The 25,431-nt window shown below is 40.9% G+C and overlaps 1 protein-coding gene across 1 annotated transcript in view; it reads right to left on the bottom strand.

Moving 5' to 3' along the window:
- Positions 1-25,431, bottom strand: part of LOC109895144 (zinc finger matrin-type protein 4-like) — a 173,644-nt gene that overhangs the window by 133,323 nt on the left and 14,890 nt on the right. The window contains exon 2 of the mRNA XM_020488802.2: positions 11,851-11,952. Coding sequence (XP_020344391.1) covers positions 11,851-11,952 — 102 coding nt within the window. The remainder of the gene's footprint in view (positions 1-11,850; positions 11,953-25,431) is intronic.

Below are 25,431 nucleotides of genomic sequence, written 5' to 3'. Positions count from 1 at the left end.
AAAGGATGACAGTAAAAAGCTTTGGGGCACCTTAAATGAAATTTTGGGGAAAAAAGCCAACTCGGCTTCTTCATTCATTGAACCACTGATATTGCCAACTACTTTAATGACCTTTTCCATTGGCAAGATAAGCAAACTTAAGGATGACATGCCAGCAACAAACGCTGACACTACACATCTAAGTATATCAGACCAAACTATGAAAGACAAGAATTGTACTTTGAATTATGTAAAGTCAGTGTGGAAGAGGTGAAAAACTTTATTGTTGTCTATCAACAATGACAAGCCACCGGGGTCTGACAATCTGGATGGAAAATTACTGAGGATAATAGCAGACGATATAGTCACTCCTATTTGCCACATCTTAAATTTAAGCCTACTGGAGAGCATGTGCCCTCAGGCCTGGAGGGAAGCTAAAGTCATTCCACTACCCAAGAACAGTAAAGCCCCCTTTACTGGCGCAAATAGCAAACCAATCAGCCGGTTACCGGGTAAGTTGACTGAGAACACGTTCTCATTTACAGCAACGACCTGGGTAATAGTTACAGGGGAGAGGAGGGGGGGGATGAATCAGCCAAAATGTAAACTGGGGATGATTAGGTGGCCATGACAGGTACAGTATGAAGACCAGATTGGGAATTTAGCCAGGACACCGGGGTTAACGCCCCTACACTTACGATAAGTGCCATGGGATCTTTAGTGACCACAGAGAGTCAGGACATGCATTTAACGTCCCATCCAAAAGACAGCACCCTACACAGGGCAATGTCCCCAATCACTGCCCTGGGGTATTGGGATATTTGGGGGGGTTTTAGACCAGAGGAAAGGGTGCCTCCTACTGGCCCTCCAACACCACTTCCAGCAGCATCTTGTCTCCCATCCAGGGACCGACCAGGACCAACCCTGCTTAGCTTCAGAAGCAAGCCAGTAGTGGGATGCAGGGTGGTATGCTGCTGACATGCTGCTGGCCCTTAGTAAACTTCTGGAAAAAAATGTGTTTGACCAGATACAATGCGATTTCACAGTTAACAAATTGACAACAGAATTTCAGCATGCTTATAGGGAAGGACACTCAACAAGCACTTACACAAATGACTGATGATTAGCTGAGAGAAATTGATGATAAAACAGGCTGTCTTGTTAGACTTCAGTGCAGCTTTGACATTATCGATCAGAGTCCTCTGCTGGAGGAAAAACTTGTGTGTTATGGCTTTACACCCCCTGCTCTAATGTAGATAAAGAGTTATTTGTCTAACAGAACACAGAGCGTGTTCTTTAATGGAAGCCTCTCAAACATAATCTGTAAACTGTCATGGTCAAAATATATTTATGCAGTAGTAGCTAAGATGGGGAGAAGTCTGTCTATAATAAAGCGATGCTCTGCCTTCTTACACAGTCAACAAGGCAGGTCTGGCAGACCATAGTTTTGTCGCACCTTGACTACTGTACAGTCGTGGGGTCAGGTGCCACAAAAAAGGACTTAGGAAAATTGCAATTGGCTCAGAACAGGGCAGCACGGTTGGCCCTTGGAAGTACACAGAGAGCTAATGTTAATCATATGCATGTCAATCTCTCCCGGCTGAAAGTGGAGAAGAGATTGACTTCATCACTACTTTTATTTATGAGAGGTATTGACATGTTGAATGCTATCGGTCTAAACTACTGGCACACAGCTCGGACACCCATGCATACCCAACAACACATCTCTTCACAGTCCCCAAGTCCAGCACAGACTATGGGGAGGCACACAGCACTACAAAGAGCCATGACTGGAGTCAAATCAAACTTTATTTGCCACATGCGCCGAATACAACAAGTATAGATAGACTTTTCTGTGAAATGCTTACTTACAATCCCTTCACCAACAGTGCAGTTCAAGAAGAAGAAAATATTTACCAAGTAGGCTAAAATAAAATGTAATAATAAAAATTAACACAATAATGAGGCTGTATACAGGGGACACCAGTACCGAGTCTGTGTGCCGGGGTACAGACTAGTCGAGGTAATCTGTACATGTAGGTGGGGGCGAAGTGACTATGCATAAGTAACAAACAAACAGTGAGTAGCAGCAGTGTACAAGAGGAGGGGGGGGGGGTCAATGTAAATTGTCCATTGGCGATTGTTATGAATTGTTCAGCAGTCTATTGGCTTGGGGGTAGAAGCTGTTGTGGAGCCTTTTGGTCCTAGACTCCGGTACAGCTTGCCGTGCGGTTGCAGAGAAAACAGTCTAGAACTTGGGTGACTGGAGTCTGACAATTTTATGGGCTTTCCTCTGACACCGCCTATTATGCAGGTCCTGGATGGCAGGAAGTTTGGCCCCAGTGATGTACTGGGCCGATCGCACCACCCTCTGTAGCGCCTTATGGTCAGCTGCTGAGCAGTTGCCATACCAGGCGGAGATGCAACGGGTCAGGATGCTCTCCATGGTGCAGCTGTAGAACCTTTTGAGGATCAGCCCATGACAAATCTTTTCAATCTCCTGGGGGGGAAAAGGTTTTGTTGTGCCCTCTTCACGACTGTCTTGGTGTGTTTGGACCATGATAGTTCATTGGTGATGTGGACTCTCAACCAGCTCAACTACAGCCCCCTCAATGTTAATGGGGGCCTGTTCGGTCCGCCTTTTCCTGTAGTCCATGATCAGCTACTTTGTCTTGCTCACATTGAGGGAGAGGTTGTTGTCCTGGCACCACACAGCCATTTCTCTGACCTCCTCACTGTAGGCCGTATCATCGTTGTAGGTGATCAGGCCTACCACTGTTGTGTCGTCAGCAAACTTAATGATGGTGTTGGAGTCGTGTTTGGCTACGCAGTCATTGGTGAACAGGAAATACAGGAGGGGACTAAGTACACACCCCTGAGGAGCCCCAGCAGCATTAAGGATCAGCGTGGCAGACGTATTGCTGCCTACTCTTACCACCTGGGAGCAGCCCGTCAGGAAGTCCAGGATCCAATTTCAGGGGGAAGTGTTTAGTCCCAGAGTCCTTAGCTTAGTGATGAGCATTCTCACATAGGTGTTCCTTTTGTCCAGGTGAGAAAGGGCGGTGTGGAGTGCGATTGAGATTGCGTCATCTGCAGATCTGTTGGGGTGGTATGCAAATTGGAGTGGGTCTAGGGTGTCCGGGAGGATGTGAGCCATGACCAGCCTTTCAAAGCACTTCATGGCTACCGATCTGAGTGCCACTGTGCAGTAATCATTTAGGCAGGATATCTTCGCTTCCTTGGGCACAGGGACTATGGTGGTCTGCTTGAAACGTGTAGGTATTACAGACTTGGTCAGTGAGAGGTTGTCAATGAAGACACTTGACAGTTGGTCTGCGCATGCTTTGAGTACACGTGCTGGTAATCCGTCTGGCCCAGCAGCTTGTGAATGTTGACCTGTTAAGAGCTTATCTTCACATCTGCTACCGAGAGCGTTATCACACAGGCATGCAGAACAGCTGGTGCTCTCATGCATGCTTCAGTGTTGCTTGCCTCGACGCGAGAATAAAAGGCATTTAGCTCGTCATAGGGCAGCTTGCATCTGGGTTTCCCTTTGTAGTCCAAGCCCAAGTTCAAGCCCTTCCACATCCGACGAGCGACAGAGCCCCGTGTAGTAGGATTCAATCTTAATCCTGTATTGACGCTTCGCTTGTTTGATGGTTTGTCTAAGGGCAGGGTGGGATTTCTTATTGCGTGCGGATTAGTCTCCCGCTCCTTGAAAGCGGCAGCTCTAGCCTTTAGCTCGATGCGGATGTTGCCTGGAATCCATGGCTTCTGGTTGGGATATGTATGTACAGTCACTGTGGGGACAATGTCGTCAATGCACTTATTGATGAAGTCAATGACTGAGGTGGTGTATTCCTCAATGCCATTGGATGAATCCCGGAACATATTCCAGTCTGTGCTAGCAAAACAACCCTGTAGTGTAGCATCCGCGTCATCTGACTAGTTCCGTATTTGAGCGAGTCACTGGTACATCCTTCTTTAGTTTTTGCTTTTAAGCAGGAATCAGGAGGATATAATTGTGGTCAGATTTGCCAAATGGAGGGTGGGGGAGAGCTTTGTATGCATCTCTGTGTGTGGAGTAAAGGTGGTCTAGGATTCCCCCCCCCCTGGTTGCACATATGACATGCTGGTAAAAATGTTGGTAAAAAAATACACACAGTACATGGAACTCTATACCACATCAAGTAACTGACGCAAGAATTAACATTAGATTATTATTTTTTTACTTATGGAACAGCGGAGATTGTGAAGCAACACACACACAGACACTTGTGCGCACACACACAGATTTAGTACTGTAGATATGTGTAGTGGTGGAGTAGGGGCCCGAGGGCACACAGTGTGTTGTGAAATCTGTGAATATATTGTAACGTTTTTAAAATTGTATAATTTTTTTTTTTAAATGCTGGACCCCAGCAAGAGCAGCTGCTGCTTTGGTAAAATGTTACTTTTCCTTTTTTTTTTATGTAACTCTTGCATGAAAACCACATTTGCTGACAACTCTAAGTGTTCAAGAACCATAATTATTTTTTTATTATCATGGAGCCCATGCACATTCCATGTGATAATTGGATTTTGTTGGTCTTTACTTATATAGAATCAAAGTTAGACAGAACAGACAAGGTTATCATTAAAGAACCAAATAAAACCTTTTAGCAGATATGATATATGGGTGCAGTGGGCATTCCACACAACGGGAGGATCATAGTATAAATAAAATGGTATTGTATACATTACATATACACTGAGAATTCAAACATTAAGAACATATGCTCATTCCATGACAGACTGACTAGGTGAAAGCTATGATTCCGTATCGATGTCACTAGTTCAAATCAGTGTAGATGAAGGGGAAGAGACAGGTAGGTTGAAGAAGGATTTTTAAGCCATGAGACAATTGAGACATGGATTGTGCATGTGTGCCATTCAGAGGGTGAATGGGCAAGACAAAACATGTACATGCCTTTGAATGGGGTATGGTACTGTAGTAGGTGCCAGGTGCACGGGTATGTGTCAAGAACTGCAATGCTGCTGGGTTTTTCACACTCAACAGTTTCCTGTGTGTATCAAGAATGGTCCACCACCCAAAGGACATCCAGCCAACTTGACACAAATGTGGGAAGTATTGCAGTCAACATGGGCCTGTGGAACACAAAACAATATTAGGTGGGGATGTGGTCTAGGCAGATGTAAAAAATATAAAAACACGAAAAAAGTAAATAAATAATTAAACAAACCACATCTTTGTACTTGAGGCACTATTGCCTTTTTAGGGCTTTTAAGCTCCAACTCTCCTAATGTACTAAAGAAAAGTGGATTATGTCATTATACATACATTTAAGAAAGCCTGCCACTTAAGTACTTCAATGAAAGTATATTGTCTGGTGTGGCTCTAATTGGGGAGAGTGGGCCCACCGGGAGAAGAAGAAGAAGAAGAAGTAGTGGGTCAGAAGTTTACATACACTAAGTTGACTGTGCCTTTAAACAGCTTGGAAAATTCCAGAAAATTATGTAATGGCTTTAGAAGCTTCTGATAGGCTAATTGACATAATTTGAGTCAATTGGAGGTGTACCTGTGGATGTATTTCAAGGCCTACCTATGCCCACCTTGTATATGCATATCTGACACAATAGAATACTTTCCTTTTGTTGTGGTGAGCATTGAGCGCATTTTAGCTATGTTTTCCTGGACATTTAGCTGTTCGTTGCTTTCATTTGCATCTCCAAGTTGTTATTTGTCGTTTCCTCTAAGGGCAAGGCGCAGCATAGTTTTATCCACAGATTGGTTGCTGTTGTATATAACTGACCCGCTCACTCACTCCCGGTTGCTTGTAGATACAGTACTTAGTCCCCTTAACTTTTTTTCACATTTTGTTACGTTACAGCCTTATTCTAAAATGGATTAAAAATAATATGAAACATCACATTCACATAAGCATTCAGACCCTTTACTCAGTACTCTGTTGAAGAAGCTTTGGCAGCGATTACAGCTGTCTTCTTGGATATGAGGCTACAAGCTTGGCACACCTGTATTTGGAAAGTTTCTCCAATTCTTCTCTGCAGATCCTCTCAGGCTCTGTCAGATTGAATGTGGAGCGTCGCTACACAGCTATTTTCAGGTCTCTCCAGAGATGTTCGATTGGGTTCAAGTCCGAGATCTGGCTGGACCACTGAAGAACATTCAAAGACTTGTCCCAAAGACACTCCTGTGTTGTCTTGTCTGTATGCTTAGGGTCGTTGTCCTGTTGGAAGGTGAAGCTTCACCCACAGTCTGAGGTCCTAAGCGCTCTGTAGCAGGTTTTCATCAAGGATCTCTCTGTACTTTGCTCCCTTCGTCTTTCCCTCGATCCTGGCTAGTCTCCCAGTCCCTTCCTCCGAAAAACATCCCCACAGTATGATGCTGCCACCACCACCATGCTTCACCATTGGGATGGTGCCAGGTTTCCTCCAGACGTGACTCTTGGCATTCAAGCCTGAGAATCTCTTGTTGCCTTTTGGCAAACTCCAAGCGGGCTGTCATGTGCCTTTTACTGAGGAGCGGCTTCCGTGTGGCCACTGTACCATAAAGGCCCGATTGGTGGAGTGCTGCAGAGATGGTTGTCCTTCTGGAAGGTTCTTCCATCTCCACAGAGGAACTCTGGAGCTCTGTCAGGATGACCATCGAGTTCTCGATCACCTCCCTGACCAAGGCCCTTCTCTCCCAATTGCTCAGTTTGGCCGGGCGGCCAGCTCTAGGTAGATTCTCGGTGGTTCCAAACGTCTTCCATTTAAGAATGATGGAGGCCACTGTGTTCTTGGGGACCTTCAATGCTGCAGAAATGTTTCGTACCCTTCTCCAGATCTGTGCCTTGACACAATCCTGTCTCTGAGCTCTACGTACAATTCCTTTGACCTCATGGCTTGGTTTTTGCTCTTACATGCACGGTCAACTGTGGGACCTTATATAGACAGGTGTGTGCCTTTCCAAATCATGTCCAATCAGTTGAATTTACCCCAGGTGGACTCCAATCAAGTTCTAGAAACATCAAGGATGATCAATGGAAACAGGATGCACCGGAGCTCAATTTCGAGTCTCATAGCAAAGGGTCTGAATACTTATGTAAATAAGGTATTTCATTTGTTATTTTTAATACATTTTTTTCAATTTTATAATAAGGCAGTAATCTAACACAATTTGGAAAAAGTCAAGGGGTCTGAATACTTTCCGAATGCACTGTAAATCAAATCAAATATTTTATTTGTCACACGCTTCGCAAATAGACTAACAGTGAAATGCTTAATTTGGAGCCCTCCCTACAATGCAGAGAAAAATATAAACAATAGCTGGTTATCCAGAAATGACATTATTGAGATCAAAACGGCTGCATTGGACCTTTAAAATGACTAAAAACTAAACATAAAATGTGTAGCTTGCTACGAATCATTGTAACAAAAACTGGACAATCAGGGAGCATCAAAAATTCCAAAAGCGATGTATAGAGGACTATTTTTAGCACATTTTGACGGAAAGGAAATATAACCTTCAGACCTTGAAGCCTGAATGAGGCCCGCGGGTTCAAAATAAGTTTGACACCCCTGGACTAAACACATATTCTGAACATATCATCATCCTCATTTAAACCCAATGGAACATCATTGCACACAGTTTGTCTCATATTAACACAGACTATTCAGAGAATGAGGGATACAACTAAATAATTATAATAATCTAAAATTTGATCAAAGTATATACAGTACATGATATTTCAGTGCTATCAGAAATAACAGTATCAAGTTTAACATCGTTCAAAACGTTCAGCAGTATAGTTGCTACCGTAGCAACCAAACGAAACTGAACTCCAACAACTTCAGCAGAGCTGGGGCACGTTGGAGAAGATGGCCAAGACCACAAGTTGAGTGAGTGAGTGATGAGCAACCTCCGTGACCGGTCAGGTGTGAGCAAGGCAAGCACTCTGATTAATACTTAAACTGCATGAACAAAGACTCAAATGAGTCCCTTCAGCTCCTATTATTCCTGATGTCCATACAAATGCACCATGGGCCCTGCAGTGCAGTCAGACGCTCTGTTCTGGCCATCTGACTGTTGCAGTGAGTGAAAGACAACATCTGTAATAAAGACGAGCCAAGTTACCTCCCAAAAGGCAGCCACTGCGCTTGGAGTGGAATGAAACAGGTGCTGGCATACATTGTAATTTGAAAGAGTCTGTGTTCATATTTTCTAAACATTCAATGAGGTGTTGGTAGTCAAGCAGAAGAAAATGCAAGGCAGCTGTACTCTGGCGAGAACTGGCCAAACTAAAGCAATGGGGAAACACTTCGATAGAGAACCTCTTCTGCAATATCTCTGACAAACCAGGTGGTGGTCCTGGAAAGCAATGGGGCCAGACAGTGTTTGCTGTTCGTCAGCACTTTAACTAAATAATTAAGAATATTTGTGTAAAACCAGGTGAGTCATGTGCCTGACATTTTAAAACTGCAGCTTTCTGCTCTTTGGGATTGCTGCTGCTGAGCGGCTCTGACTGATACAGAACAAACAGTATGACCTAAGCCTTGGTTATTAATGGTTGAATCGTCTGGTAAGCTGTCTCTCTCATCCCTAAATGACTTGACAGACTAACATGAAAGTCGGCCGTGCACAGCAGGTGCGTCACGAGTCATCCTATCGCCTCTCACCACAGAACGTCGGCCATAATTTTCTGTTCATTTCCAGACAATAATGCATGTTGAATCGCCATAGTTTGTTGACACCCAGCAGGTGATCTACTGTACGACTGATGTTTATTATGATGTGTCGTGTCAGTTCAGACTGGCGGGGGACGAGCAGACCTACTGTAGTGTACTGTAAGTGAAGAGTATTTCCAAAATTCTATAAAATCAACTAATTTTGAAGTGCTTTTTAATCCGATATGAATGCTTAGGGGTGTTCTCTGTTTGTTTATTTATAGATATTAGATGTGAAATTGAATGTTCATATCCTGCATATTTGAATGTGATATGTGATTATTCACCTAGCTATCTTAAGATGAATATATTTACATTTAATATATTTAAGTCACTCTGGATAAGAGCATCTGCTAAATTACTAAAGTGTAAATGTTTTTCATAAAGATCTCATATTACTGTATTGAATCAAAAAATAATTGTATAGATACATATATATATATACAGTGGGGCAAAAAAGTATTTAGTCAGCCACCAATTGTGCAAGTTCTCCCACTTAAAAATATGAGAGAGGCCTGTAATTTTCATCATAGGTACACTTCAACTATGACTGACAAAATGAGAGAAAAAAAATCCTGTTAATCACATTGTAGGATTTTTAATGAATTTATTTGCAAATTATGGTGGAAAATAAGTATTTGGTCAATAACAAAAGTTTATCTCAATACTTTGTTATATACCCTTTGTTGGCAATGACAGAGGTCAAATGTTTTCTGTAAGTCTTCACAAGGTTTTCACACACTGTTGCTGGTATTTTGGCCCATTCCTCCATGCAGATCTCCTCTAGAGCAGTGATTTTTGGGGCTGTTGCTGGGCAACATGGACTTTCAACTCCCTCCAAAGATTTTCTATGGGGTTGAGATCTGGAGACTGGCTAGGCCACTCCGGGACCTTGAAATGCTTCTTACGAAGCCACTCCTTCGTTGCCCGGGCAGTGTGTTTGGGATCATTGTCATGCTGAAAGACCCAGCCACGTTTCATCTTCAATGCCCTTGCTGATGGAAGGAGGTTTTCACTCAAAATCTCACGATACATGGCCCCATTCATTCTTTCCTTTACACAGATCAGTCGTCCTGGTCCCTTTGCAGAAAAACAGCCCCAAAGCATGATGTTTCCACCCTCTGCTTCACAGTAGGTATGGTGTTCTTTGGATGCAACTCAGCATTCTTTGTCCTCCAAACACGACGAGTTGAGTTTTTACCAAAAAGTTCTATTTTGGTTCCATCTGACCATATGACATTCTCCCAATCTTCTTCTGGATCATCCAAATGCTCTCTAGAAAACTTCAGACGGGCCTGGACATGTACTGGCTTAAGCAGGGGGACACGTCTGGCACTGCAGGATTTAAGTCCCTGGCAGCGTAGTGTGTTACTGATGGTAGGCTTTGTTACTTTGGTCCCAGCTCTCTGCAGGTCATTCACTAGGTCCCCCCCGTATGGTTCTGGGATTTTTGCTCACCGTTCTTGTGATCATTTTGACCCCACGGGGTGAGATCTTGCGTGGAGCCCCAGATAGAGGGAGATTATCAGTGGTCTTGTATGTCTTCCATTTCCTAATAATTGCTCCCACAGTTGATTTCTTCAAACCAAGCTGCTTACCTTACCTTACCTTCAGGTTCCCAGCCTGGTGCAGGTCTACAATTTTGTTTCTGGTGTCCTTTGACAGCTCTTTGGTCTTGGCCATAGTGGATTTTGGAGTGTGACTGTTTGAGGTTGTGGACAGGTGTCTTTTATACTGATAACAAGTTCAAACAGGTGCCATTAATACAGGTAACGAGTGGAGGACAGAGGAGTCTCTTAAAGAAGAAGGTCTGTGAGAGCCAGAAATCTTGCTTGTTTGTAGGTGACCAAATACTTATTTTCCACCATCATTTCCACCATAATTTGCAAATAAATTCATAAAAAATCCTACAATGTGATTTTCTGGATTTTCTTTCTCCATTTTGTCGGTCATAGTTGAAGTGTACCTATGATGAAAATGACAGGCCTCTCTCATCTTTTTAAGCGGGAGAACTTGCACAATTGGTGGCTGACTAAATACTTTTTTGCCCCACTGTATACACACACAGTACATACACACAGATCTGTACAGTTCTTTATAAAACAAATGTAGGCTAGTTATTGGTTACATTTTACTTATTCTGAAAGTGAGGCAGATATATAGCATTTTGTTAAATAGTTCCCGCCCATGCTGAAACATGAGGTAATTGTGGCGGATAAATGGCAAGACAATGGATCTCAGGATCTCGTCATGGTAACTGTGCATTCAAATTTCCATTGATAAAATGCTATTGTGTTCATTCTGTAGCTTAAGCATGCCCATACCATAACCACCACGCTGTCTGCCATCTGCCTGGTACAGTTGAAACCGGGATTCATCAATGAAGAGCACACTTATACAGTGTGCCAGAGGCCATCAAAGGTGAGCATATGAAGACTGAAGTCGGTTACGATGCCGAACTGCAGTCAGGTCAAGGCCCTGGTGAGGACGACACGCACGCAGATGAGCTTCCCTGAGACGGTTTCTAAACAGTTTGCGCAGAAACCCACAGTTTCATTAGCTGTCTGGGTGACTGGTCTCAGACCATCCCGCAGGTGAAGCAGCTGGATGTGGATGTCATGGGCTGGTTACATGTGATCTGCGGTTGTGAGGCTGGTTGGACTTAAATCCAAATTCTCTAAAATGACATTGGAGGTAGCTTAAGGTATAAAAAATAACATTAAATTCTCTGGCAACAGCTCTGGTGGACATTCCTGCAGTCAGCATGCCAATTGCACGCTCTCTCAAAACTTCACATTTTAGCATGGCCTTTTATTGCCCCCAGCACAAGGTTCACCTGTGTAATGATTATACTGTTGAATCAATTTCTTGATATATACTGCACATGGATGGATTATCTTGGCAAAGGAGAAACACTCACTAACAGGGATATAAACAAATTTGTGCACAAAATTAGAGAGAAATTAACTTTTTGTGCGTCTGGAAAATTTCTGGGATCTTTTATTTCAGCTCATGAAACATGGGACCAACACTTCACATATTGTGTTTATATTTAGTGTAATTTATTTAAACAATACAAGTTAATTTACCTACATTTCTGAATTGACATATAGCGTTTCTGAATTAAGCTCAAGTATTCCGTACCTCGTAGTGGGCGATCCTCTGGGACTCGGAGATGAGCTGAGCGCTGCACACTTTGCAGTAGGTGTCTGTGAAAAGCCCTTGGTCCACTTCTGTAGACTTCATCTGGTGGGAGAAAGGAGAGAAAAAGAACTACATGAAATGTAACACTGGGTTGGGCATTTTTAAATTAGGAACTTTAAAATAGCACAGAATATAATAGGCTTGAATGGATCAAGTGCAATGAAGGGACATAATGGAGCAAATAAATTATAATGTAATACAAAGATAGATAGTTGATCAGACCTGCTTCCATTAGAGAACTCACATTGCAAATTTGGGAGCACTCACATTCATCTCATCAATGTTGTGGAGCCTTCATTAGGCATGGCAGATGAGCAGAGAAGTCAAGCAGGTATAAACTATGGCAACACTTTAAGCATTAAAACAAATCTAGAAAAATTAACTGATTATAATACCTGGTTACTTAAAAGGGGCAATCTGAAGCTATATATATTTTTTACTTCTAAATTAGTGATACATATCCATTGATTCTTGATGAAACGTATTCATAACCCTTGACTTATTCCACATTTTGTTGTGCTACAGCCTAAATTCCAAATGTAGTCAATTTTTTTCACCCATCTACACACAATAGCCCATAATGACAAAGTGAAAACATGTTTTTGTACATTTGAGCAAATTTATAAAGAATGAAACACCCCGAGTCAATACATTTTAGAATCACCTTTGGCAGCATCTACAGCTGTGAGTCTTTCTGGGTTAGTCTAGGAGCTTTGCACACCTGGATTGTACAATATTTGCACATTATTATTTTTATTTTTTTTCAAGCTTGTTGATCATTGCTAGACAGCAATTTTCAAGTCTTGCCATAGATTTTCAAGCTGATTTAAGTCAAAACTGTAACTAAGTCACACAGGAACAATCTATGTTATCTTGGTAAGTAACTCCAGTGTATATTTAGCCTTCTTTTTTAGGTTATTGTCCTGCTGAAAGGTTAATTCATCTCCCAGTGTCTGTTGGAAGGCAGACTATCCTCTAGGATTTTGCCTGAGCTTAGCTCTATTCCATTTATTTTTATCCTACAAAAACTCCCTAGTCCTTGTCGATGACAAGCATACCCATAACATGATGCAGCCACCAGCATGCTTGAACATATGAAGAGTGATACTCAGTGATGTGCTGTATTGGATTTGCCCCAAACATAAAGCTTTATATTCAGGACATAAAGTACATTTCTTTGCCACATTTTGTGCAGTTTTCCTTTAGTGTCTTATTGCAAACAGGATGCATGTTTTCGAATATTTTTTATTCTGTACAGGCTTCCTCCTTTAGATTAGTATTGTGGAGTAACTACAATGTTGTTGATCCAGTTCTCCTATCACAGCCATTACACTTTGTAACTGATTTAAAGTCACCATTGGCATCATCCTTCCTCTCCAGCAACTGAGTTAGGAAGGATGCCTGCGTCATTGTATTGACTGGGTGTATTGGTACACCATCCAAAGTGTACTTAATCATTTATTCATGCTCAAAGGGATATTCAATGTCTGCTTTTTTTATTTTTACCCCATCTACCGACAGGTGCCCTTCTTTGCGAGTCATTGGAAAACCTCCCTGGTCTTTGAGGTTGAATCTGTGTTTTAAATGCACTGTTTCACTGAGGGACCTTACAGATCATTTTATGTATTGATGAGGTAGTCATTCAAAATCATGTTAAACACTATTACTGCACACAGAGTGAGTCTATGCAAGGTATGATGTGACTTGTTAAGCACATTTTTACTCCTTTAAGCTTGCCATAAAAGGGTTGAATACTTTTAAAATGAAGATAACACTTTGACATTATGGGGTATTGTGCATATAGGCCGGTGACAGAACATCTCAATTTAATCCATTTTAAATTCAGACTAACATAGGGTTGCAAAGGGTCGGAAACTTTCCGGTAAATGGGAAGTTAAGCCCGGGAATTTGGGGAATTTTGCTTAAATTAATTTAAAAAAAAGCTTTTTTTTGTGGGATACACATAAGGCAATTCTGGGTCATGTGGCATATTTTGGTGAAACTATCCCCAATTCAATGGAATTGCAACCCTCTGCATGCACAGTGCATTCTTCCACCACATGTACAGCTGATTCTCAAGATCTTGCACACTAATGAGATGCTTTTGAGCCCACACTATTACACTGTCTGAGCCAAGGACTACTGCTTTCTGGAAAGTTTTGATTACAATACTGGGTGGGGTGAATATATTTTATATGACATACATGATTTTTGTTGTTAACTAGTAAATAGTAGCCTACAGCAAAGTGTGTTTAAACTATTTCTAACTTGTTAACAATTTCTGTTAGTTTTTGCTACATGTGGGTTTTAGCTTACGTGAGCCTGCTAACTGAGGAGTGTTAATTCACCTGTTTCCATACATGTTTCATTTTAAAACATTTATCTTACAAAGAAGTTGTTTAATCTTAACTGCTTAACTATTTATCTGTACATTAAATTGTATGTTGTTCTTTTACAAAACTATTTTTTTTTACAGGAAAATGCCACAGGTACTATCTGATGTGTGGAGACGTTTCACTGCAGCTAATGTAGAAGGAAAATCTGTGTACATTTGCAAATACTGTGCCAAATCATATGTGAAGAATGCAACAAAGTCGCAGAATTATCTGGCCAAGAGCATAAAGTTCCCTCAGCGCTCACAACAAGCAACCTCTGACAAAAGTCCCTTTACTTCTATTTGAGGAGAAAATTATTAATCAAATACCGTATTGATAGCAACAGCTCATGGTTCTCTTGAAATCAGAAGTTTTTTTTGAGTCAACGTAGTCAGAGAAATGCTGATGAATTTCTTGCTCGAGCTGTGTATGCAACTGGTTCATCTCTGATGCTCACAGGCAACGTGTATTGGAAGAGATTTCTAAATGTTCTTCGCCCAGCATACACACCTCCATCCACTCATTTCCTGGATGCAGAGTTCAACAGAGTTCAAGTGAAGGCCAAGCGAATCATAGAGAAAGCAGCCATCTCTGATCGGTGGTCGAATGTTCATGGACATGGAATAATTAACTTCTTGATGGCAGGGGGCAGTATTTTCACGTCCGGATGAAATGCTTGCCCAAATTCAACTGCCTGCTACTCATCCCTAGAAGATAAGATATGCATATTATTAGTAGATCTGGATTGAAAACACTCTGAAGTTTCTAAAACTGTTTGGATCATGTCTGTGAGTATAACAGAACTTATTTAGCAGGTGAAACCCTGAGGACAAACTATTCAGATTTATTTTTTGGGGTCACTCTCTTTTCAATGGATTTTCATTGGGAATCGAGATTTCTAAGGGACATTCTTGCAGTTCCTATCGCTTCCACTGGATGTCAACAGTCTTTAGAAATTGTTGAGGTTTTTCCTTTGTGTAATGAAGATGAACGGCCATCTTGAACGAGGGTAACTTGAAGTGTACTGTTAGAGGCGCGTGACCAGAAAGCTAGCTACAGTTTGTTTTCCTCCTGTATTGAACACAGATCCTGACCCCTCCTGTCTCAGCCTCCAGTATTTATGCTGCAGTAGTTTATGTGTCGGGGGGCTAGGGTCAGTTTGTTATATCTGGAGTACTTCTCCTGTCCTATTTCTTTCTCTCTCTTGGAGGACCTGAGCCCTAGGACCATGCCCCAGGACTACCTGACATGATGACTCCTTGCTGTCCCCAGTCCACCTGACCGTGCTGCTGCTCCAGTTTCAACTGTTCTGCCTTATTATTATTCGAACATGCTGGCCATTTATGAACATTTGAACATCTTGGCCATGTTCTGTTATAATCTCCACCCGGCACAGCCAGAAGAGGACTGGCCACCCCACATAGCCTGGTTCCTCTCTAGGTTTCTTCCTAGGTTTTGGCCTTTCTAGGGAGTTTTTCCTAGCCACCGTGCTTCTACACCTGCATTGCTTGCTGTTTGGGGTTTTAGGCTGGGTTTCTGTACAGCACTTTGAGATATCAGCTGATGTACGAAGGGCTATATAAATACATTTGATTTGATTTGATTTGAGATCATCCCGTCTTCAATTTTATTGATTATTTACATTACAAAATACCTAAAGTTGTATTACAAAAGTAGTTTGAAATGTTTTGGCAAAGTTTGCAGGTAACTTTTGAGATATTTTGTAGTCACGTTGCGCAAGTTGGAAACAGTGTTTTTCTGGATCAAATGCGCCAAATACATGGACATTTTGGATATATATATATCGACGGAATTAATCGAACAAAATGACCATTTGTGATGTATTTGGGACATATTGGAGTGCCAACATAAGAAGCTCGTCAAAGTTAAGGCATGAATTATATTTTTATTTCTGCGTTTTGTGTCGCGCCTGCAGGGTTGAAATATGCTTCTCTCTCTTTGTTTACTATGGTGCTATCCTCAGATAATAGCATGTGTATTTCATATCTCAAAATCATAAAACTCATGGGATATACAGGGTCAACATATATGATCACAACTTTTGATGTTCAGTTACAAGATGACATGACGTCAATCCCAGGGTTGTTCTGAACAGAATGAGTCTATTTTTGTTTATTTTAAAAGAAAAGAATGCACGCACCTGAATGCACTCATGAGTCCTTTCTACGCGTGCCAAAATTAGGATCTGTTTCCTTGAATTGCCTTGCGAAAGCCTAACACTGTAAGATTGTATTTATAACTTCGCTATTCATGTTGGCAATAGAACAAGATTTCAAATCACACCCACCTGACCCAGATTTATAATGGATTGTTTGTTAGATTGCGTAAACAACAACAGTAACTGTGTGATGGCGGGGATGCAAGGTTGTGTTCCAAATGAAACAACTATGTGTGCTTGCTCTAGTGCCTTATAGTTGAAGACTCTTCTTTGAGTCATAAAAGTGTATTGAAATTGCTTAGGATCTATGCACACTTTGGAGAGGTGGGTGGCCACTTGGAGACACCAGTTAGTCCTCTCATATGTTGCACCTACCCCACATTTTCCAGGAATAGTCATGTTACTAAATGTATTCAGAGTACCTTCTGATTCGTTATCAACAAATGCAGCAAAAAGTACAATAAATGTAAAACGCACATAAAATCAAGAGTAATGTTTGGATTCAGTCGTGTCAGGTGAACTGTTGTGTACTCAACTTTGGTCTCACTAGTTTCCCATTGTCTACAAACTGTTCCCTTTCAATTGCTACCATGGTTATGTATATGCTTTTAATATTTCCTCTGTAAGAAACATTTCAATTTAGCCCTATCCATATTGGCCAATTCCCACAAGTGTAAAAGGCTAAAAGAGAATATCACCACATACTTAAATAATACAAGACGAATCCTAACATTAAAAAACATATCTTATGTATGTAATGTCTTCTTTATACAAAAGTTTGGAAATATTCAGTTATTTTTCCCTTATTGGCATCTCCAAATCACTAGCCTTAAATAAAACAAATAAGCCCACATAACACTGGTATTGGAAAAGCCTTTGGGTACGTGTTGTCCTACAGGAAATAGCAGGTGAACAATCTAGCAAAACTTTTCTGCCTTAGGGTGGCCCATACATCGCTCCTTTTTCTCTTTCTATCCAGGATTATGTGTAAATAAATCATGAGCCCATTGGATGGAGACAGATCCTCCAGATGATTTATTTGTGTAGCCTGCCCTGGAGTAACAGGTACTGCAGATGAATAAAATAAACAATAAGCAAGGTGAGGAGGAGTGAGGAACGTGTTAGAGGACAAATGCAAAAAGCTATCTCAGTAAACTCCTCAATACTTTCTACTTTTACACATTTTAAGATTCACATTATTCAATTCACATTGATTTGCCTGGTTGTCATCACTGGACATTTTTGTTACCATTGAACTGTTATTTTACTCTTTTGCACATGTATTTTCATAACTTGCCGTATGAATAGTACAATAAAGTACAGATAGTTTGGTGAAGTGTGAATAGTGTGGTAGTGTAGGGATAGGCACTTGCCAGCGGATGTGTTTCAGAGCTGAAGGATAAGTTGAGGGTGCAGGAAAAACAGGATATACACATAAGATCTTCAAGTAGTAACGTCAAAAGAAAAGGCCCAGCTCATCCATCGGAGCATAAATCAATGTCACGCTGATAGGTTACTTAACTTAACTTGAGATACCTATAAAGCAAACTTTGAACCATACCAAACAAAAGTTCAGTCTAAGCTGTTCAAAGTTGAAGTGATCTGGATTGAAGTGGGGTGGTTGGCCAAATAGTTCACACCCTGCATTAGTGTCCTTTTCTCATGATCATGGTGACCTCAGGAGTTCTCCAGGGGGTCCATTTATAAACCGTGCGTACTGTACAGACAAAATATACCCCAAAATATGTGCCAGTTTTCCCACAAAAGTTGGCATTTAAACTGAACTTGGCATGAGAATGTCCTTACCTTCACGAAAACATTAGACCATGCGTATGCACTTTTTTCTAGAATACTTCTAGTTGAAGTATTCTTTTGCAAGCAGGCAAGTATGTATTTTTTGCAAATGGGGGGATATATTTATTTTTTATCAAAATGATACAATTTGCCGTGGCTCTTTCTTTTAGAAACTGTTGTGGCCTAATTCCAATAGTTCCAAATTATACCCTTGTTATTGTTGCCATAAATGGTGAATGGAGGGTGATTTCCAGGTGGAGTTATAATGCTTGTTCACACACTCAGTTTTAGGACGGGTCTGGTTTATAATGGAAAACACACATACTGTATATGTATGGCATGCAGTTTACAAATCTCAATATCTTTTGACCTACGGATTCTTTTCAGAAATTGCGTATTCTTTTCAGGACTGGCAGGCCCTACAATTTGCCAAACTAGTCATTCAAAGTCAAACATAATGTCTTTTCAGAGATTTATTCTGCATAATAAGTCCTACCCTACAATCACATTACTTTAATAATAATTGATTGGATTTATATAGAGCTTTTCTACCAACTTAGTTACTCAAAACGCTTTACATAGTAAGGGGTAGCGGGGTGCGTAATTGGCGGCAGAGAAGTCAGGCTCCTTGCAAAACCAACGGCATCCAGAACAACAAGATAAATAGGCACAAAAATAACCCGTTGTGCGCTCACGGGGAACATGCACAAGCACTACAATAAACAATCCCATACAAAGCCTTTGAGGGAACAGAGGGTTAAATACACAACAAGTAAATGAGGGAATTGAAACCAGGTGTGTGGAAAAACAAGACAAAACAAACGGAAAATGAAAAGTGGATGGCTAGAAGACCGGCGACGCCGAAAGCCACCCGAACAAGGAGAGGACCCGACTTCGGCGGAAGCCGTGACAAACACCAATGTGTGTCACGCATGGCGACCATTTTTGTGCCAGAACGCTCACCACATATCAGCTATCAGGTGGAGAAGTAAGGAGTGATATACTCCAATTAGGAATGAGGGGGATGATTAGGTGGCCATGATGGAATGGGGCAAGGTTGGGAATTTACCCATGACACCAGGGTTAACACTCCTACTCTTACAATAAATGTCATAGGATTTGTTATGAGCACAGAGAGTCAGGACATGCATTTAACATCTCATCCAAAAGAATGCACACTCTGCAGGGCAAAGTCCCCTTCACTGCCCTGGTGCATTGGGATTTCTTTAGACCAGAGGAAAGAGTGCCACCCACTGGACCTCCAACACCCCTAACCACAGCATCTGGTCTCCCATCCAGGGGCAGATCAGGACCGACCCGGTTTAGCTTCAGAGACAAGCCAGCAGTGGGATGCAGGTTGGTATGCTGATGTTAACATAGATATTTTGATTATCACTTTAAAATTACTTGGATTTTTTTTTTCACTGTAAAATAATAGTGATTGAGAATATATATATTTCTCAGTAACATAACTTTCTCTAAATCTCTGGGTTTATGTAAGAGTATATTTTAATCTGAGTAACCCTTGCTCTTCCATTTGAATTATCCCATTAATGCCAAGTACAGGATTATTTTGTTCCAGACTGCCTTTTCACCTTTTGGCATTTTGTGTCGCTTGTTCTTTAAAATAATGTGACCTTGGCACTGAGTTCCAGCGGGCAGCACAATGCCTGTAAGCTGTTATCAGTGGAGAGAGGGAGGGAGGCTGGCATTCAGAGCTCCTGTGTAGAGGAGGGGAGGGGCCAAAGCACCAAACTGACAGGATGAGGATAAAACCCAGTGTCTGAATGCTGCAGCTCCAACCAACAAACTAATAGGGGAAGAGCAGAGGAGATTGAATAAATAAATCAGTGCAACCTCCGCTCAGGAGCCCACATCGACGTCAACATGTGCTGCCGAGTCACACTGGGCTGACGTCTAGGTGCCCCCCCCCCCTTGGCTGAGGAAAGGCCTGACGCTGCACTCATTCATTCACCAGCTACATAGGAAGAGAAAACACAACTGTCATGAGCTAGCCAATCTCTGTCTGTCTCTACTTCGCTCTCCCTCTGTTTCCCTGTCCTCTCTCGCTCTCTCATTCTATCCATATTCTCAAAGATCTCTCTAAACATACAGAAATTAGGATTTACATTTCACAAGGAATACAATGCTTGGAAAGCCTCGGAAATGTGTATATAACAACTAGAGTGTGGAAATAGGTTAGGAAGATGGAATGGAACTTTTGTTGAACTGAATAATTGATTGAAAACGTGAGTCAACAGTTCCGTGTAAATCATTCAAGGTGTTCAGCACACTGCTCTAACTTGGTCATTAGTGGGTTTAGGAGAGAGTGGTACCTCTATAATTCATGACCAAAAAAGTTTGTGCATTTGTTCAAATCATTTAACTAATTTATCTTATATAACACTTTGAATGTAACTTCAGTTGTTGACTGACCCAGACTATTCATACATTTTTTACGTGTTTTGAAAGTTACATCTTCTGAAATGGTTACATTAGTAAGAAATGTAAACATTTTATGAGCTCAAAAAGTAATCTTGTCACTGAATAACATTATTGAGCCTTGAATACAGCATTGTTTCAAAATAGCTAAAAACGAAAAGACTAATGGAATACCAATTTTCATCTCCCTCCCCCCCCCCCTTCAAATCGCTCCCTAAGAGCGTAAGAGCAGGTCAAGTGCTACTTTTGCTCTAATGGAGGAGAAAATATGAATATGCAGTCACATTACTGTCACATAAATCAATCCCATCCATTCCAAGAAACTCCTAACATTTCCTTCAGCAGACACAGTTGAAGTCGGAAGTTTACATACACTTAGTTGGAGTCATTAAAACTCGTCTTTCAACCACTCCACACATTTCTTGCTAACAAACTATAGTTTTGGCAAGTCGGTTAGGACATCTACTTTGTGCATGACACAAGTAGTTTGTCTAAGATTTGTTAACAGATAGATTATTTCACTTATAATTCAATGTATCACAATTCCAGTGGGTCAGAAGTTTACATACACTAAGTTGACTGTGCATTTAAACAGCTTCGAAAATTCCAGAAAATTATGTCATGGCTTTAGAAGCTTCTGATAGGCTAATTGACATAATTTGAGTCAATTGGAGGTGTACCTTTGGATGTATTTCAAGGCCTACCTTCAATCTCAGTGCCTCTTTGCTTGACATCTTGGGAAAATCAAAATAAATCAGCGAAGACCTCAGAAAAAAAAATGTTGACCTCCACAAGTCTGGTTCATCCTTGGGAGCAATTTCCAAATGCCTGAAGGTACCACGTTAATCTGTACAAACAATAGTAAGCAAGTATCATCTCCATGGGACCACGCAGCCATCATACGGCTGGAGACTGTTAGAACTGTTCGGCCATAATGACCATCGTTATGTTTGGAGGAGAAAGGGGAGGCTTGCAAGCCAAAGAACACCATTCCAACCGTGAAGCACAGGGGTGGCAGCATCATGTTGTGGGGTGCTTTGTAACAGGAGGGACTGGTGCACTTCACAAATAGATGGCATCATGAGAGAGGAAAATTATGTGACTATATTGAAGCAACATCTCAAGACATCAGTCAGGAAGTTAAAGCTTGGTTGCAAATGGGTCTTCCAAATGGACAATGACCCCAAGCATACTTCCAAAGTTGTGGCAAGATAGCTTAAAGACAACAAAGTCAAGGTATTGGAGTGTCATCACAAAGCTCTGACCTCAATCCTATAGAACATTTGTGGGCAGAACTGAAAAAGTGTGTGCGAGCAAGGAGACCTACAAACTTGACTCAGTTACACCAGCTCTGTCAGGAGGAATGGGCCAAAATTCACCCAACTTATTGTGGGAAGCTTGTGGAAGGCTACCCGAAACATTTGACCCATGTAAAAAGCAATGCTACCAAATACTTATTGAGTGTATGTAAACTTCTGACCCACTGGAAAAGTGATGAAAGAAATAAAAGCAGAAATAAATCATTCTCTCTACCATTATTCTGACATTTCATATTCTTAAAATAAAGTGGTGACCCTAACTTGCCTAAGACATGGAATTGTTATTCGGCCTAAATGTCAGGAATTGTGAAAAACTGAGTTGAAATGTATTTGGCTAAGTTGTATATAAACTTCCGACTTCAACTGTAGCTGCTAATTACCCAGAGTTCAGAGCAGTGTAGTGTGAGGGTCCATGTTAAAGGACACATGACAACCAACATAATTTTTTTTAACCTTTATTTAACTAGGCAAGTCAGTTAAGAACAAATTCTTATTTTCAATGATGGCCTAGGAACAGTGGTTTAACTGCCTTGTTCAAGGGCAGAACAATAGGTTTTTAACTTGTCAGCTCAGGGATTTGATCTTGCACCTTTCGGTTACTAGTCCAATGCTTTAACCATTAGGCAACCTGCCGCCCCACGCTACCTGCTGCCCCACATGCTCCTATGAACTTCACCTGTTCATAGGAGCATGTCAAAAACATACATTTTTCACCAAATTTTCCATCCTAAAAATGTGGAATAAGCAAAGGCTTTGATTTCTGGTAAAAACAACAACATTGAAAAACACAATGTTGAAGTAAAGACCCCTGCCAACTAATATCAACACATATTTAGTTTTGGATCCATTTTTATTGAAAATAATCATTGCCTTGTGCCCTGTAATTCTCTTACCAACAACCCACATATCTTGAAGATAGTTTCTGAACTCTCTCGCTCTCTCATGAGGATAATGAAAGTAAAATTAGACCTATCCATTAGTTAGTGTTTTTACTGATAACACATTTTGTTTATGAATTATTCATTTATTAAAACTTGAAATTCGGTAACAGAATTTTTTTTTGATTGAATTGGCTACAATGGGAAATCATAGTAGTCACAAACAACATGTGGGGGTCACAAGTTTGGACAGCTCAGTTCAGTACTGTACAGTAGAGTAGAGTAGAGTTCAGTACAGGACACAGTAGAGCACACTAGAGTACACTATAATGTACAGTACTGTATGATACTCTGCTTTACTGTACTGAACTCTACAAATCTCTACGCGAATGTATACTCGACTGTAATCTACTGAGCTCTACCGCGCTGTACTTTGATGTCCAAACTTGTGAATCATAGACGTCTATGATTGGTTTCAGATTTGGTCTGGTCCAACGAAATTTGATCTCGTTTGGGGCAAAAGCTGATTAAAATAATAGCCATTGTTAAGAATAATACCCCAATATGCAAAGGAGGATATTGCATATTTGTACCTATTCAGGATACATCACCATGAAGAGATTGACATTCATATCCATAAATAAGCATTTCTGTGTAGTAAGTGAGAAATCTGAGTCTCAGTGCACTCTCTCTGGCTAGGCTGCTGGTTGTCCTGCAGCGCTGCGTCCCAGCTGAGCTCATTACCATTGGCTGTGTCCAGTGATTCTATTTCTATGTTGTAGGCTGCAGGGATTCGTGGCAGCACATCAGAGCAACACAGAGGAGAATCCAGGGTGAGAGGGAAGGCACTGAGGAGGAAGAGACTGGATTGTAGCCTCTTACACTAATCAGAAGTATTACTAGGCCTATAGACAGACAGGTTGTGTACACTGCTAGACAACTCCCCAGCTGAAAACTTTGGCTGAGAAAACTTCATTTTAAATGGTCTTATAAGACCAGTGTGGTTCTTTCAATGATGCTCAAAGGACAAACAGCCCCCCAAAATCTAAATCTTGAGAAATGTACAATTGCAGGATGGCAAATTGACATACTTCACACAAATATAAACATTTGTTCCTGAGGGAGGTTTGTATACCGTTTTTCCTAAACAGAATTCACTTTTTCGAAACAATTAACACTCAGCCCAAACTGAAACAATTTGGCCAAAATTACACATTTCACTTTCAAAATTCATTGAGAATCAAAATATTAAATATGTGACACAAAGTCATCTACCTCCATCAAACAATACAACTTGTTATCTAATGAAAAGTTATTTAAATCAATCATTACACAGTGACCCAATAAATACTAACTACACTATCAATATACCCATGGTGAACCCTCTTTTATATATCTGGGCCATTTGTCTATACTATAATTATAGTATGCAACATAAAAGGCAAGTAAACATTATCACAGCATGGGCTGCATCATTTTTTTCTAAAATGATTTTACCAGATGACCAACGAAGAAAGAATGTCACTCAAGACCATGAATATCCAGAAACAAAATGCTTTATTTGACCTTTTTCCATTTTTACTGAGAGCAGAACTATCTTCCTCTATGGGCCCCTCTGCCTCTGCTTTGTCCTTGCCCTCATGAGGCCTCTTCCTTGGACCATTCTTGGAAACAGCAACTCAGAGGTGACCTCTTATGCATGATTAAAGACAGATTGCTGATTGCACAATTGTTCAGAGGTTTTACACACGTGCAGAAGAGGTTCACATTCATGGAAGTAATTTGCATCAGCGGTGACCAAAATGTTTTAATTTTGTTTGTCATGATTTACTCAACTGGAGTTTTGCATCATTTGTGGAGAATTGCATTTACTGTTTTGAAAAATGTGCTTAGCATTTTCATGTGTGAAAGCAATGAGAAATGACTTACAGTTTTGCAACAAAACAAAATACTGTTGTGCTCATTAGGTCATGATGGAGATCAAGTGGACCCCAGTTTCAAATGTTATTTGAGAAGATAAAGCTGTAAAATGTCGGCAATTGTATAATGTGCTAGATCTTTTTTCTAACACACTTCATTAATGGAGAGGATGGGTTACAACAGACTAAAATCTTTCCAATGGAAAATAGTTCAGGTCAATGCGTTTCATTGTTAAAAGTTGAGCGAGCTACCAACCACTCTGATTAAAAGAGAATATTATAGTATTCTAATGATTCCAGATCACTTTCATGGGGAAAACCCTCAGCAATAATACATAGGCCTATTTAGCAGAACATAACAACCACACTTTGTCTAGCAGGGTTGATTATAAATAATCAGCTGCTTATCCATTCTATATTATAACTAATAAAACAGCCAATTCATTATTACAGCATAATACATGATGGGCATTATTAAGGATGAAAGAGATGGGCTCAATAGCGCTGGATAGAGTTACAATTACTGTAACATAAACAGCTCCTGGTGCCCATGGATAGCATAGGGTCAATTCTGTCTGAATTGAGATCAAGCCAAGAGATGACTTGGACAGAAAC

Source organism: Oncorhynchus kisutch, linkage group LG8 (assembly GCF_002021735.2).
Source record: "Oncorhynchus kisutch isolate 150728-3 linkage group LG8, Okis_V2, whole genome shotgun sequence".
NCBI lineage: Eukaryota > Metazoa > Chordata > Actinopteri > Salmoniformes > Salmonidae > Oncorhynchus > Oncorhynchus kisutch.
This window is presented reverse-complemented; position numbering and strand designations above follow the sequence as displayed.